Source organism: Musca domestica, unplaced genomic scaffold, assembly GCF_030504385.1.
Source record: "Musca domestica strain aabys unplaced genomic scaffold, Musca_domestica.polishedcontigs.V.1.1 84, whole genome shotgun sequence".
NCBI classification, from domain to species: Eukaryota; Metazoa; Arthropoda; class Insecta; order Diptera; family Muscidae; genus Musca; species Musca domestica.
In genome coordinates, this window is record NW_026712417.1 from 2,404,860 (window position 1) to 2,422,671 (window position 17,812).

Below are 17,812 nucleotides of genomic sequence, written 5' to 3' on the forward strand. Positions count from 1 at the left end.
TGTGATAATATGACTTAACCTAAATTATAATTAAGTGTAAATGAGAGAGAGAGAGAGAGATAGATACCAACCGTACACATGCATATGCACCATGCCACCATAAACCTTTGGGGGAGGTCATACACACGCATAGCTATCTCACATGTGGCAAGCAAACAAGCTGCACTTGCTTATCATTCTGAGTAAAGATTACATCCCATAATCTAACTCCACCATAACGCATGCAGCAATTGAAAATTCTGTATTATTTATTTCTAACTCGAAGGTCTGCTCACCACATTTTCTTATCTTATTTCATGTGGACTGTATTAAGAAGATCCCAATTTAACAAATCCCTCTCATCTACACTAGGTAGCCCCGCTCTTCTCTTTTATTATAAAAACATGTTCACTTATCCGTGAACACTGAGGTTGGTTGCAGTTTTTTCATCTCACCCTGTATTTATAATTTGTCAATCCGTTTGTACACGCCCAACTTTCACAAACAGAGCCAAATTCTAAATTAATTTAAATACCTTGCTTTTTGTAAAAAATTGTTTTTGTTTAAAATTTGTAAAATATTTCGTAATTATATTGTCTCCCACATTATTTTGATATATTAATTAAAATACTTCAATATTCACTTTTAGCGAATGTTTTGCATGCATATTTTATCGTAACCTGTACATCTTGTTACATTTGAAAAAAAAAAGAAAAAAAAAATATTTCAATCATGCAATAGTTTTTTTAACCTATATTATTTTCAAATAACTGTATTATTTTTTTTTATCTACTCTTCACATTGCTATTCCATAACTTCCTAATTGGATTGCTTGTGTGTTACAAGTGCTCTACAACATGGGAGATTGGTTGTTGTTGTGGTCATTTACTTATAGCACACTGACCTCTGTTTGGAAATGTTCATATTATCTGTGGTGTATTACTTTTGATATGTGATGATGAGGTTCCCGATGGTTCGTTGCATCCTTTGCGGAGGAAGAGAAATGTAATTGTGAATGAAACCGATTGCGATGTAATATTTGCATCAAGAAAATACAGGGTGAGATGAAAGAACTGCACCCAAATTCAGACTGCTGTGATTTCTAAGCCACTCGTCCGACAGCTGTTAAAATTATTCCAGTGACAGCTCATTATATTGTTTCCAAGCGTACAAAAGCATTTGGTGAGAATTTTCCAGAAAAAAAGTTATGCGTGTTGGAATTCAAGCGTGATAGTGTGATTTCTTTATATTTGGCTGGAAAACCACAAGTGGCTATCGTTAGAGCACTCCAGCATTTAAATGTGAATAAATATTTTGTGTCTCGTACCATCGCTCGTTACAGTGATACTGGTAGTGGATGGAAGAAAACAGCAACATCAGCAGAAATGGTTCGAATAGTGAATAAGTGATTTGATCGAAACCCGCGTCGCAGTGGTCGAAAATGGCTCGTGAGCTAAACATATCGCAATATTCCATTCGACAAATATTGAAAAAATGAGCTCGGGGTAAAGCCATTGAAATTCTAAAAAGTGCAAGAACTTACACCACAATAGAAAGGAAATAGACTCAAAAGAGCTAAAGAGTTGCTTCGCTTGGCCGAAAGTGGTGAACTGCCGAATTTGGTGATCTCCGATGAGAAAACATTCGTTGTCCAGCAGTTTGTAAGCAAACAAAATGATCATGTTTACTTGCCAAAGAGTTCAGCTGAAAATGTGCGCCTTCGGTTGGCCATCAGAACTCAAGCGCCGGCCATGGTAATGGTGTGGGCAGCCACATAACAGCCGATGGTCGCTCTCCGCTCGTATTAATCGACCGTGGCATCAGAATAAATACCGAATATTATCGCGAAAATATTCTGGAGGGTGTTTTAAAGCCTTGGGCATGCAAATATTTTGGCCGCAGTCCTTGGACATTCCAACAGGACTCAGCACTATCGCACTCAGCACGCGCAACCCAAGAATGGTTACAAAATGAGGTTCCTCGCTTCATATCCAGCACACAATGGCCACCAAAAAAAATTAAAAAAAGTATAATTATGGCTTTTGACTTTGTTGCCAACATTTATCTTGAGCGTTTGAATTTAGTTTTGAGGTCTCAACTAAAATATAATTTCTTCTTGCTGGATTAATTTTGTTGTATTAAAGCATATTTTTTTTTATTAATTTTTAATACTTTTATGTGGTTTTGCGGTTGAGCTAAATTTACTTTGAATAATAAGAAGCTGTATTCGTTTTCATTTGTAATGGATTTGCAGCTAATGTACTGTTCCAAATTGAGGGTACACCAATGATGGTTACCAGCCATCCCCTCGCCAACATTATTCTGATTAAAAATCTCTTTTGAATTTTAATCGCATGCACTTTTTAACTGTAAGTATGCATGTACCCTTGTAAACCGCTGAAAAAAGAGCGGTTAAAATGAAATGAACTTGACCGACAATTTACTACCAATTCGGCAAACAGGTTTTTATGCTGTGACCGTTTTGGACTTTAGTGTGGCGGAAACCAAAACATAGCCGGTGCACAATTACAATTTAAGCGTTGTAAAATAGGCACGTTTAATATCAGTCCGACAGACAGAGAGACAGACACACGTACATAGCTGCTAAACAATTCGATTGATGTCTTAAGGTACCCCACCACGTTTATTGGCATTGACTTTTGACTATGCAAAAACCACGCAGCATGACATTACAATGTTTCTTAACAGTTAAACAATTATACTCTTTGTTCTTCGATATTGGATATGGGGTTTGATATACCTGTCGACAAAAAAAATTAAATTATAGAGATTTTATTAGAAATCTTATTTATTGTAGAAGACCTGTAAAAAGTATGTAATTCTTTTTTTACTTGTTTTTGTGACGTACGACAAATCGAAAACCTCTGGTGCAAAGAAAGAAAAAGTCCAACTCAATTAATTTTAAGCCAGCTCGGGCTACTCTCTCTCTCTTCAGGGATGGTAAAGACATTAAAGTGAGAAAAGAGTTTTTAAATTCTGGATTTTTAGATCTCCAGAGCACATGCAGATCGTTACATATGTTGATTTAGTAATTTTCGTAAAAAAAAACTGCAACAAAAACAAAGGCCATAATTTTTACATTTTTTTTTTTAATTTTATTGATTGAAAGCAAAAATGTCGGAAATAGCATCAAATTTTAGAATTAGTTTAGATTTGTTCGAATTGGTCACCTTTGGCAGGAATTATGCCCTTTAAACGGCCAATTAAACCTACACACGCTGCCCGAATGTTGCTCTGCAGTATTTTGGCCCATTCCCGGGGAAGCCCTTGCTCGAGGTGATCGACACTTTGGTACTTTTTAGTGCCAACCTTGCTTTCCAAAATACTCTAGAAACAATAGCCCATAGTATTGGTATCCGGAGATTTTGGTGGCCATTGTGCACTGGAAATGAAGTGAGGAGTCCATTTTGTAATCATTCTTGGGTGGCGCATGCTGAGTGCAATGGTGCTGAGTCCTGTTGGAATGTCCAAGGTCTGCGGCCACAATGTTTGCGTGCCCAAGGCTTCAATATACCCTCCAGAATATTTTCGCAATAATATTCGGCACTTATTCCGATGCCTCCGTCGATTAATAAGAGCGGAGAGCGACCATAGGCTGTTATGGCGGCACACACCATCACCATGGTCGGCGCTTGAGTTCTGGTGACCAACCGAAGGTGCATATTTTCAGCTGACCTCTTTGGCAAGTAAACATGATCATTTTGTTTGTTTACAAACTGCTGGACAACGAATGTTTTCTCATCGGAGAAAACCAAATTCAGCATTTCACCACATTCGGCCAAGCAAAGCAACTCTTTAGCTCTTTTAAGTCTATTTTCTTTCCGCTGCGGTGTAAGTTTTTGTACTTTTTGGAATTTCAATGGCTTTACCCCGAGCTCATTTTTCAATATTTGCCAAATGGAATATTGCGATATGTTCAGCTCACGAGTCATTTTTCGGCCACTGCGACGCGAGTTTTGATCAAGTTGCTTCTTTACTTTTCGAACCATTGCTGGTGATGCTGATGTTTTCTTTCGTCTAATTTCTTGACGTCGGACTACGCTACCAATATCACGGTAACGAGCGATGGTACGAGACACAAAAGATTTTTTCACACTTAAATGCTGGAGTGCTCTAATGATAGCCAATTGTGGTTTTCCAGCCAAATATAAATATATCACACTATCTTTTCTGGCAAATTCTCACCAAAATGCTTTTGTACGCTTGAAAAAAATATATTGAGCTGTCATTGGAATAATTTTAACAGCTGTCGGACGAGTGGCTTAGAAATGACAGCAATCTGAAGTTGTTTGCAGTTTTTCCATCTCACCCTGTAGGTATAGCCTTCCAAGTGTAAGGCACTTTTAGAATATACAATTTGACCATAAGTCAAATGTTCGGATGGTGTAGGATATAAAGAGTACAACCCAGCTTAAAATAACATCGTTTTATTTTTCATAAGTAGAAGGGTTTTTAAAACTAATAACTATAAGACTTCAACTCTCTGACTTCAGCAGATCTATAAAAGTTCATTTGTCAATAAAAGATTTGTAAGAGTTCTTACCTATCGATGACTTTATTAATAAATTTAAAATGCTCCTAAACACCAACAACATTTAATGAATTCATAGAAATGCATTTAACATACCTATGCATTATGATTACAGAGCAACGAACCATACAACCACCTTATCCAACATTTCAACCCCTTTGCGAATAGCGAGCATAAAAAAGCAAAAGTAAAACTTTAAAATTCCCCTTCCCGAAACACATCATGACGACAAACTGCAAAAAAAAAAAAAAACTTCTCTTTTCCAGAGAACACACAGCAGCAAAAGGCAAGCATGGCCAATTTCAATTTGTTTATTGACTGGGGTTAGCCTGACGATACCTGTTGGTCATTTGGCAATTCAGTTAGCCATAAACATTAAAGCCATCAACAACAAGTAACGCTCCTCTCATACCCAGTGAATTTTGTCTATCGAACCCAAAACCAGCAAGCAAGCATATACGTCATTCTTCAATCACTGCTCTCTTTTGTTTTGGTGCACGGTTTTTATTTTATTTTTCATTGTTGTTTGTTGTGAATGTTTTGCAAAACATTATTTTCCCTGTTGATGTTGTGAATTACAAGTTTTATTGTTTGAAATTGAATGCAATACCGCCGCTGTATAACCGTTGCTGTTTCATGTTGAAAATTTCATAATTTTTGGTTTTTCATTTGAGTGAATGCAATCTATTTAAAAAATTTGGAGTTATTGCCAAAAAAAGTGCCAATTAAAATAATAGTAATAAAAATATTTTAAAAGAAGAAAAGAAAGAATATTCTCGTTAATCATGCCATCCATAAGCCATATGATCAAAGGACTTAAAATTAAAAGCAAAGATGTTTTGGTTGTAAGTATTTTTATTTAAAGCGGATTTGGGAGAAGTTGTATGTAAAATAAATAAAAGTTTTCAAAAACATACAAAAACAAGTAAGCAAAGGCTACAGTCGAGCGGGGCCGATAAACGATACTGTTTATATATATAATAACGATACTGTTTATATAGGCGAGATACTCGAAAGAATTCCACAAGATATTGTGACAAATTATAAAAGAAAACTATCAGGTTTCGTTCTCTAATTTTCGAATAATAACAACTCAAGCTAATTTGCTCATTTCCAATTTATTGGTAGATGTTGCACGTAAATGGTCTTCCTAGATCTGGAACCAATATTTCCCAAAGACCTATAATCTCTTAGAAGTGGCAAAAGATTAACATTTATTATTGGTTTTTGACTGAAACGCATCTATATGAGATACAGACATTTGACTATGTTCTTTCACGAAATCAGCGTTAACGAAATAGTCAAAAGTGCGTCTTTCCTGTATTTGTGGATTCTCCAAAAAGTCACTGGAATGGACATTTTCGTATTTTGTGTACAAAAGTTGACAAACTATTTCGCACATTGAATATTTTTGGATTGCCATCCAAAACTGATTGGCTTTTGCAATGTCCGGTAACCCCAATTCAAATGTGCGTGAGGATCGGGCGATAATTACGAGTTGCTGACAATTTTGCCGTTTTTTGGTCCATTTCAACCCCTAGATATATTGCGATCATCTCCAAAAACAATAGGCTTCTATTCTGACCCTCATTTTATACCCATGCAAAATGTCGTAAGGATCGGGCCATAAATGCGATCTGTATATGATATCCTGATTTTGTTAGCTGTAGAAATATTACCAAATGTTTAATTCAAAATGAAAATATGCCAAAAATATGACAAAATTGAAAAAAATATGAGAAAATTTTACAAAATCAATATTTTCATCTTAAGAGAGATATTTTTATGCGATTTTTTAGACGTTTTATGTTTCCTGCCAAGAGGCCATTCTGAATTAATGAGAACTGTCGAAATCAGTTCAGCCGTTCTCGACATATAAGAGATCTTTCAAGTATATCTTCTTTGATAGACATATATATCGCACATATTTTGCTATATATCCGATATGTTGGATTTTAACATCAATATAAAGGTCAGAAGTAACCTTGTCATGGCCTAGTGATTTCGACGGGATTTAAAATATTCACGGTTTAATGAAAAATATTGAATTTTTTCAACACAAAAGATATGGTCTATTTTACCCCCTAAATATTATCCGATGACCACCCTAATTGGTAGGCTTCTACCCCGCCCTAAACTCTAGCTACATACGAAATTCCGCGTCGATTGGTCTATAATTGCAACCTGTATAGCTACTGCAAAATCCGATATTTTTTCAGTATTTGGTCCATTTCAACCCCTAAACATTTGGCGATCATCTCCAAAAGAAATAGACTTCTATTCTGACCCTAACCCCACCTGTAGAGTGATTACAAATTAACATGGACAGACGGACGGACGGACATACATAGCTAGATCAACTCAGCTCGGCGAGCTAGGAAGGTCCATATATACTTTCCTATATGGGAAACCAATATTTCGAGGTGTTACATAAATTCTGGCCCAATCAAACTTATAATACCCCCAACACATAGTGTTGAAGGGTATAAAGAATTGTTTTAAAAATTCCGGAGATTGTATCTTTTACACATATATAGACCAGCTCACAGAATATTTCTCGTATGTAAGAAATATTTAAAAGAAGCTAAGTTCGGTCAGACCGAACTGCACAGGCAATTTTCTGCCATGGGAAGTACCTATTACAAACTCCAAATACCAAATTTCAAATAATTCCGGTGAAGAGTGTGACAAAATATCGAATATCTGGAGGTACAGCTATATGGGACCTATACCAAATTTGAAACAATTCCGGTGAAGAGTGTGACAAAATGCCAAATACCTGAAGGTACAGTTATATGGGGCCTATACGAAACCGTGAATCTCGACAGTCAACAGGCAGTTGCCAGAGAGAGTGGTCCTGTAATGAAATCCAAATGTTAAGATAATTCTGTTAAAAAAAAAACAAGTTAAAAAGTATCAGTCGGTATTGCCGCCAGATATATACCCTCAGCCTATGTTCGACTATTTAAATATATTTTGACTAGTGTTAAGATTATTCAAACGTTTGACCCCCTATGGAGCAGGTCCTGAAGGAATGGGCCAATATTGCCCATTATCGGACCCAAACATATGATATAAATATTGCGACAGATGTGCCAAGTCTAAATGGAATCGGATGTTAATTTGGCCTTTTATGAGCTTCGTGGGTACTCAAAATTTCAATATTTTGTGGGGGAGGTACCAGAAGGAGTGGACCGATGTATTCACCCTTCACACCAGACCATGGGTTAATACAAATATTAGGATGTGTGAAATTTGAAGACAATCGGACTTTTACATCACATTTAATGAGATTGTAATTATTCAAAATTTTGACCATTTGTGGGGGAGGTACTTGATGGAGTGGACCGATATTGTCCATTTTCACACCTGACCTAGTACTGACGCAAATTTTAGGATATGCAAATTTGGAGCAGAATCGGATTATCCATTCACTTTCTGTGCAAAAAATATATTTTTTGAACATTTCGACCTTTTGTGGGGGAGGTACCAGAAGGAGTGGACCGATATTGTTCATCTTAACACCAGACCTTGGGTTAATATAAATATTGGGATGTGTGAAATTTGAAGATAATCGGACTCTTACATCACATTTTATGAGAGTTGTAATTATTCAAAATTTTGACCATTTGTGGGGGAGTTACTTGATGGAGTGGACCGATATTGCCCATTTTCACACCTGACCTAGCACTGACGCAAATATTAGGATTTGCAAAGTTGGAGCCAATTTGGGTTATCTTTTCTCATTCTGTGCAAAATATATATTTTTTGAAAATTTCGACCTTTTGTGGGGGAGGTACCAGAAGGAGTGAACCGATATTGCCCATCTCCGAACTCGATCTAAGTTTGACAAAAATATTACGACGTACCCAATTTGGACCAAATCGGATACTCCCTTCGAGAGTTATCGTGCGCACCAGCCAGCCAGCCAGACAGACAGACAGACAGACAGACAGACAGACGGACGGACGGACGGACGGACGGACATCGCTAGATCGACTCCAAATGTTCTGAAACGGATTTGGTCCAAAGAGACCTAGGGTCTAAAACCGTTATTTCGACTAGGCACGTTTTGGCCGTATCAAATGATATATACCCTCTGTAGCCATATGGCTGAGGGTATAAAAATTAGATGGGAGGTGCTGTTTATGGGGGCTATGTGAAGGCGTGGATCTGTACAAACGATTTTCTGTCATAGGAGGTAGTACACATTGCAACCTTTAAATCTGCCGGCCAATACCAACACGTGAACGTATAGAGCCAATTTTCTATACCAAAAGTCCTGCAGGCCTCAAACACATCTGAGTAAAATTTTATCAAACTATTTTGGCCAATATATTTAAGATCGTCATCCCGTTTGTAACTCATCGAAATAATAATTTTAGGCATAACAAAGTATATATATTCTTGATCAGCGTAAAATTATAAGACGATTAGGCCTTTCCCGCCCCTACGCCTGTTTTAATTACGCTAGAGTCAAAACGAATAAAGATAGGAAGCTAAATGTTTGCACAGATGAATCTTTTGTCTACAGGCAGGTTAAGTTCTAAGATGGGCTATATCGGTGCACGATATCGTATAGCCCCCATGTAACGGTGCTCCCCGATATTCGGTGTTTTGACGCTTTTAGCCAAATTTTTCAATGAAATTGTCTGGAAATCCACATAAGGAGTTGCTTCTGAGTACTTTACCCCCTGGAAGAGTATTGTCTACATAGGTTCACGATATCGTATATCCCCCATATAACGGTAACGGTATTTTGACGATTTTAGCCACATTTTTCAAGGAATATATTTCAAGGATATATTTCCTATTGCCATCTACGTAACGGTAAGAATTGATCTTTTGGTCTATCTGTGATTTCGCCAGGATTAAAAATTTCGCGATTTAATGGAAATTTTGACTTTTATTTAACACAAATGTTATGGACTATTTCACCTACTAAATATTACCCGTTGACCATCCATATTAAAAGGTTTCTGCCGAACCCTAAGCTCTAGTCCCATGCTAACTTCTGCATCGATTGGTCTTTAATTACGACCTATAGAGAAACTGCAAAATCAGGAAATTTTTTCCGTTTTTGGTCCATTTCAATATTAGGTGAACATTTCCAAAAGCAATAGGGTTCTATTCTGACCCAAACCTCACATACGTTTTAAATTTCGTGAAGATCGGGCCATAATTGCTACATGTAGAGTGATTACAAATTAACATGGACAGTCGGGCGGACATACATAGCTAGATTAACTCAGCTCGGCGACATAGGAAGAACTATATAATACTCTCCTATGTGGGAAACCAATATTTCGAGGTCTTACATTATTTTTTGCCCAATCAAACTTATAATACCCCCAACACATAGTATTGTACGACATAAAAACATATTTTTGAATGTCTTCCTGGCTAAGAGTCGTGGTTTTTTATGCACTTTCTGGTTAAGAATTGGGGTTTTAAATATTTTTAAAAGACTTCCAAGCCAAGAATTGAGTTTTTTTTTTAAATTTTTAAGGAAATATATTTTACAAGGACCTGCTAGCCAAAAAGCGTGGTATTGAAGAAAATATACTTTATAAGGCCAAGAATCATGATTTCTTGAAAAATATATTCACGGACTTTTTCTGGTCAAGTTTCAAGGACATTCGTCCAAAGAAACGTGACTTTTTAAATCTTGGGCAAGAAAAGTGTCAAGGTTAAATTTTTAAAATCCTGCAATGAAATTCTTGCTAAGAATTGTGTCTTGTTAAAAATATTTTAAAATTAATATTACAAGGATTTCCTGTGTATGACATGAGATTTTAAAGCATTTTCTTCGAATTCTTTAAGAACGTCCAGATTGTGGATTTTAAAAAGAATTTCTGCTAAAATATCCGGAATGGTTTAAGAACTGCAATAAAGGTCTTCCTTGTTAAGAGTCGATTCTTTTTTAAGGACATGATGCCAGGAAGTCAGGAATTTTGCGTGAACAATTTTAAAGAACTTCCTGGCAGAAACCTCAGCCCCTTCGTTGCTAAAAAGTCGGAATTTTTTCAAGGGCTCCCCTGTAAAAAGTATTGCATTTTTCAATAACTACAACCTGCAAGAATCTACTAGTTTTGTATTTTTTTCGATATCATAAAAAGATAATCGGTATCGTAGTAAAAACTTTTACACTCTTGCAGTTCTTAAACATAGATAACATTTTATTAATTTAATATATTTTTAGGGACGTTATCAAAATAAATCGTGGACCTTAAAGTCCAACCTTTACGGACATCATGGACCAAACGTGAAAATATTGTTAATGTTGTATTTTTTTATTTTTTACTTCTTGTTAATTTTGTTTGTTTGTTTTTTTTTTTTTTTTTTTTTTTTTTTGAATATTTCCGGTCAATTTTAAAAAATACAAATCATTAATTTTGGTCCCATATGGTTAGTATTAACATAACTGTGACAGAACCGACCACCACTTAGTAACTTCATTTCTTTATACACGTGAATCATATGTATCGGTGTTCCATACACTTTAAAGCTAACAAATGTCTTAAGCACGTGAATTCGTCTTAAAAGGTACATGTTTTATGAGTTTTCTGACCGAACACTCAGAGGGAAATCTGAGATATTGATGTTTTAAAATAATTTTTATACATTTGTAATTATCATTTTAATATATATTCTAATTATTTATACATCAATTTTTGCACAGCCAATGACCTATAATACAATATCAATTTTTGCAAGCGGTCAATGGGGGGTTAGTGATGGGTAAAAATTTTAAATAATAATAATAATAATATTAACACCAAAATGTTTAATTTTTTTTCGAATTTAACGCAGAAATGAAGAAAAAACTTACCACCTCATAATAAGACAGCTACTAAAGTGGCAGCACTTGGCCTGCATTTTTAATTAGCTGATGGTCAGCATTGTTACAAGCGACCTTTATTTTGGTTATAGGGAACGCGCCATTTTATCGCTTCGGTATTTCCATTTATACCATAAACAAAATATTTTCATGGATAAAATACTGTACATAACACTGAGCACTTATAGTAGTCATAATCAAAAATAATTTTATTTGCATTTTTTAAATTCCAATACAGCGGTAAATTTGAAATTAAATCAAAAGATTTTTTTGGTAATTTTTTCTAAATTTGTTATTTTTTACCCCAAGATATTTTTATATTCATACACATGTGTGTATTTGATATTCTTAACTATTTAAGATTACGCAAAATAATTCTGTTTTTTTTTTGTATCAATTATTGTTCATTCAAACCCCGTTTATAGAATTTGTCTGTAGACATTGCTCGGAGTAAGGATGACGCAAATTTACTCATTTGCATTGAAATGTTGTGTTTTTCATTTTCGTTTGGTTTTAATTTTTTTTTTTTGTGGATGCGAAGACATTTTTCTACTTTTATTTAACTCACGCTTACTTTTCCTCTTTGCGTCGTTCGTTAATAAAAAATCTTTTATTTTTTGTCACTATTATTTTAGTCACGTTGACGCTGCTGGACAAAAATTGTCTTCAGACAATAGACGTGATTTTAATAATGCTATATTTTGGCGATTCTTTTTTTCTTCTTTAAAAAAATGAGAATCAATTCATAGAATCATCATCTCTATAAATTATTTACACAGGACGACAATATTTTTGGAGATTTCAAAAGGGCAAGTTTGGCTTTGAGAAAAACTGGTCCTTCGTTAAAGACCAAAGGACGTTCTCAAAGTAGACAAAATGTGTCTTCTCATGGGAGAAAAAATTGTCTTCTCATGGAAGGCAGGTACTCTTTTTATGGAAGATCAATAGTTTTCTCTTAAAAGAACAATGGGTCTTCTCATGGAAGACCAAAGGATTTTCTCATAAAAGACCAAGGGGTCTTCCTATGGAACACCAATAGGTCTTCTCATAGAAGGCCAAAGGGTGTCCTCTTACATGACCACAGGGTATCTCTTAGATGACCAATGGGTCTTCTCATAGAAGCCCAATGGTCTCCTGATAGAAGACCAAAGTGATCTCCTGATAAAAGACAAATAGGTCTTCTCATAGAAAACTAAAAGGTCTTCTCATAGAAGAGAAAAGGGTCTTCTCATAGAGAAACAAGGGGTCTTCTCATGGGAGAAGAAAGGGTCTCCTTTTAGATGAAAAGGTTTTTCTCAGGTCTTCTGATAGAAGACCAAAGGGTCCAACGGATTGGAGATTTAGGTGGTCATTTTGGGCTGGAAATGAAGCGAGGAACCGCCATTCTTGGGTGGCGCGTGCTAAATGCGATTGTGCTAAGTCCTGTTGGAATGTCCAAGGTCTGCGGCCACAATGTTTGCGTGCCCAAGGCTTTAATATACCCTCCAGAATATTTTCGCGATAATATTCAGCATTTATTGTGATGCCACGGTCGATTAATACGAGCGGAGAGCGACCATCGGCTGTTATGGGGCGGCCCACACCATCACCATTGCCGGCGGTTGAGTTCTGGTGGCCAACCGAAGGTTCAAATTTTCAGCTGACCTCTTTGGCAAGTAAATACGATCATTTTGTTTGTTTACAAACTGCTGGACAACGAATGTTTTCTCATCGGAGAAATCCTAATTCGGCAGTTCACCACTTTCGGCCAAGCGAAGCAACTCTTTAGCTCTTTTGAGCCTATTTTCTTTTCGTTGCGGTTTAAGTTCTTGCACTTTTTGGAATTTCAATGGCTTTACCCCGAGCTCATTTTGCAATATTTGCCGAATGGAAGATTGCGATATGTGGCTTACAGCAAATTACAGCAGTCTGAAGTTGGTTGCAGTTTTTTCATCTCACCTGTAGGTCTTCTCATAGAAGACCAAATGGTCTTCTCATAGAAGACCAAATGTTCTTCTCATAGAAGACCGAATGATCTTCTCATAGAAGACCAAAGGTTTTTCTCATAGAAGACAAAAGGGTTTTCTAATAGAAGACAAAAGTATCTTCTTATAGAAGACCACTAGGCATTTCTATAGAATTTATTTTTATGTTTGTCTTAGTTGTTCCTCTGTTTAAAATCACTTTTGCAATCTTTGTTTTATTTTGCTCCTCTACTATTTTCCCTTTACAGGAAGGACCGCATTCCACACTACCGGAAGATGAATTTTTCGATGCTGTTGAAACGGGATTGGATAAAATCGAAGAGGACATGCAATTGAGAGTTAAATTGAAATTGCAATCACAACAATCACAAATCTCCACACACAACTCCGTGAATGCGTCAGCAACAGAAAATGGTGAAAACGATGATGTCGATGCCGAATTTGGTACTGGTGCCTTGGCCAGGTCACATGATCTGTGGGAAGAGGTGAGGGGAAATTGTTATTTTTTATTTTGAATAGCTTAAACGGAAATGAATAATTTGTTTCATTTGTTTTTTTTTATTTTCAACAGATTGATCGGGTGTGCCTGGAACAGTTGCACTATGCCCGACAAGGTGTCGGTCAGGACGGCAATGGTTGGCAAATATTTGCCGATGAAGGCGAAATAAAAATGTATAAACGTGAGGAGGAAGTCAATGGCATGGTGGTGGATCCCCTGAAAGCCTATCATTCGGTCAAGGGTGTTACGGCCAGAGAAATGTGTCATTATTTCTTTATGCCCGAATTCCGCAACGAATGGGAAAGTAAGTTGGAATTAATATTTATCTTCTAGTTCCGTAATCAAAATGTTTTTTGGTTTAAATCTCCAGCCACCTTGGAGGACTGCACAATATTGGAAAAAATCTCGCCAGACACATATTTATTCCTACAGACCCACAAACGTGTCTGGCCAGCTAGTCAAAGAGATGCCCTATTCTGGTCGCATATGCGCAAAATTACCGATGGTTTGGACGAGGGTGCTGTCGATACCTGGATCGTTTGCAATAATTCAACAAATTATTCAACACAAGAAGTAAATATGTGAAGATGTAAAATTCGTTATTTATTATGGAACTTATGTTTTCTTCTTGTTTGTTTTTTTTTAGTCTAAAAATGGCAAATGCGTTAGAATATTTTTAACAGTTATAATGGCCTGTCAGACACATTTGCCACCGGGCAAAACTAAAGCGGATAAACTGACCCGCGACGATTTAACGTGTAAAGTCACGTACTGTTCTGTGGGTAAGTACGAAGAATTTTCTAAAGGGATCATAGACAAAGATTGTGTTCATTTGAAAAGGATCTCGAAATAGTTACTGTGCCGTAATGCCACCACAAAACAAATAATTCGAAAAAGTAAATTATAATATATATTATTTTTTAATGAAGGATCCAAAATATTTAGTAGTGTAACTATGTCATATTTATCTGATTCTGGATTTAATTCCGATTTCCAAAATGCAGCTTCTTCAGTCCGAAGTTGGTGAGATTGGCAAGATTAGTGGGATATTTTTGACTTTGCGGGATTGTCTGATGGCATTGCATTGCATACGGGACTGGAGTTCGGCACATTAAAAGTAATCCGCGACCAGTGTGAATTGAGATGGCTAAGTCATACTAGACATAGTTCGGCCAAACTGGGCTATACTAGTTTCTTGGAAACTTGCGTTCTTTAGCTGAACTGTGCCACCCGCACTATTCTATGGATATATTTTATGATTGGAAAGGAATGCCTCAAATGTCTTTACTTCGCCCTCCATAAATTATTTACACAGGACCACAATATTTTAGGAGATTTCAAAAGGACAAATTGGCTTTGAGAAAAACTGCTCCTTCCATTAAAGACAATAGGAAGTTCTCATAGAAGACAAAATGTGTCTTCTTATGGAAGAACAAATGATCTTCTCAATGAAGACCAATGGATCTTCTCATAGAAGACCAACGGGTCTTCTCATAGAAGACCAAAGGGTCTTTTCATTGAAGGGTCTTCATCCAAAGGGTCTTCTCATGGAAGACCAAGGGGTCTTCTCTTAGATGACGAAAGGGTATCTCTTAGATGACCAAAGGGTATTCTCATAGAAACCCAGCCGTCTCCTGATAGAACCCTAAAGTGTATTCTCATTTAAGACCCAAAGGTCTTCTTTTTGAAGACAAATAGGTCTTTTCATTAAAGACTAATAGTTCTTCTCATAGAAGTCAAAGTATATTCTCTTAGATAACCAAAGTGTCCCCTCATAGAATCCCAATGGTCTTCTTGTTGGAGACCAAAGTGTCTCCTAATAGAAGACCAAATGATGATCTCATAGAAGATTAAAGGGTCTTCTCATAGAAGACCAAAGGGTTTTCTCATAGAAGACTAAAGTATCTTCTCATAGAAGACAATTTGACTGTTCTCTGAAGGGACATTTGACAAACTCTCCGCACTTGGATAATTAGCTTTTAAGTGTTTAAGGAAAGTGTTTGTCTAGAGGATATGTAAAGGGAGAAATATGCATTTGGACGCCCCTTTATAAATTAAGGTGTGTAAATTTATTGGACTTGACATCATCCTCTTATTCCACGTGTAAAAATGCGATAAACAGTTTACTCTGTCAGTGAAGATTCCCCTTGGCAGAGGTACAATAATTTTTGGTGGGTACTAAAATCCCCCGGTGCAGAATAACAAATTATCCCCATCTGTCTCGGCAGGTCCCCACTTGATTGCTAAATCAATCGGTTCCATACTAGGAAGGGGACATTCTTATTCGTCATAAAATTTAGCTTTGTCAGCGCAGAATCCCTTTAGGTTGGGTTGACACAATTTGTGGTGGGCCCATAGGATCAGACTTATTTGTATTGCAATTTATACGAATTAATCACTCCTACCGAGACAGGATATACAAATTATGCTCCTATACCTAGACTGATACCGATTTGATCCCTTATAACATACGTTCTATGCTGCAAGTCAAGCTATTAAAAGCATACTGACTTTTATATGTGAGAAGTGGATTCGCCTAAACATCTAGGTCAATTCGTTATGTCACATAAGGAGCCGAAATTATTGTTTTCTTTGTCCTAAATGTAAGTTATATAATAATAATTAAATAAAAATGATGATAAAAATAATAATAATAATCTCATCCATACGTGACATTCAATGGATTTCCTTTACTTTCTATGAAATACCGATTTCATCGTTTAATTTTATTTTTCTTTTTCAGTCAATCCCGGCGGTTGGGCTCCTGCCTCTGCTTTACGCGCTATTTATAAGCGTGAATATCCAAAGTTCCTTAAACGTTTCACCAGTTACGTGATAGATCAACGTAAAGATCAACCCATTATGTTCTGATATTTGCCATTTTCATTATTATATTTGCTGTTATAACTAATTATTTTTATTGTTTTTTTAACACTTACCAACAATGTTTTATATTTCTCTTACTCCCCGCTCCCCCTCTCTCTCTGTCTCTCTCTCTCTCTGAAAATGCATGGCATAAAGTCAAACTACATATTAATTTTTTATGTTTTTTAATCTACAAGTTCCAAATACAATTTTTGTTTTGAAATACGTGTTTTTCGCTAATGTTAACAATGTTGAAAACGAACAAATTCTTCACACCTCCTGTTCAAGTAGTTATTAGGAATACTATATAAACAACGCTTGGGTGTTTTGTTGTTTTGTAATATAATTTTATATAAAGAAAATAAAAATAATTTAAAGAAATATTACCAAATATCCCAATTGGAAACCATATGCCTTTCTAAAAAAAAAACTAAAATATTTATCATATATTTACAATATTAGAAGTGTTCAACAGTTCTAAAATATTTTGAAATTTTTTCTTCTTAATGGAAAATTAGGATTGTGGAATTTAAATAAAATCTTATAAAATAAGAAATTTCAATGATCCTCCATTTCAATTTTATTTTATAGAAAAATATCCAAATTCCAAAACACACAATATTTGTTAAAAAATATTGTTCCTTCTCTTTATCTTTTCCACAATCTCTTATCGACATTAATGGGAATTGTTTCTTACTAAACTTAGAAAACGGTGCAGAGTGAGCAATATCACAATACTTCTCGACTATGCCTTATAAATTGGCTAATGCAGACAAACTGAATACCAATTAAAATATGTTTTTCCTTTACATAATAAAATACTATATAAATAATATTCTAGGTATATGTTTTTAGTTTAAATATTACATATATTCACATGCACAAACACAGCAATCCTTACTATTTTTCCAATACACACACACGAAAAACACAAATCACTTTAACTCAATATAATTTTTATTTTTTAGAACAAAATATATATTTAATATACCATTACTATATATATTTATATACAAGACAAGAAAGAAAAAAAAAACAGAGCTAATGAAAAACAAATAAAATTTAAAAAGAAAAACAAAACAAAAGTGCTATATATTCAACCAAGTTGTTAT

At 35.6% G+C, this 17,812-nt stretch overlaps 1 protein-coding gene across 2 annotated transcripts in view; it reads left to right on the forward strand.

The window, feature by feature from the left end:
* Positions 1–16,923, forward strand: part of LOC131800473 (ceramide transfer protein-like) — a 31,332-nt gene extending 14,409 nt beyond the window's left edge. The window contains exons 1-6 of one of the 2 annotated variants that reach the window (XM_059131256.1): positions 5,230–5,376; positions 13,585–13,821; positions 13,908–14,139; positions 14,206–14,408; positions 14,482–14,617; positions 16,579–16,923. In XM_059131256.1, coding sequence (XP_058987239.1) covers positions 5,317–5,376; positions 13,585–13,821; positions 13,908–14,139; positions 14,206–14,408; positions 14,482–14,617; positions 16,579–16,706 — 996 coding nt within the window. In that variant the 5' untranslated portion in view covers positions 5,230–5,316 and the 3' untranslated portion in view covers positions 16,707–16,923. Of the gene's footprint in view, positions 1–5,229; positions 5,377–13,584; positions 13,822–13,907; positions 14,140–14,205; positions 14,409–14,481; positions 14,618–16,578 lie in introns of those variants that run through there. The other variant, XM_059131255.1, reaches the window with a different exon arrangement.
* The last annotated feature ends 889 nt before the right edge of the window (positions 16,924–17,812 follow it).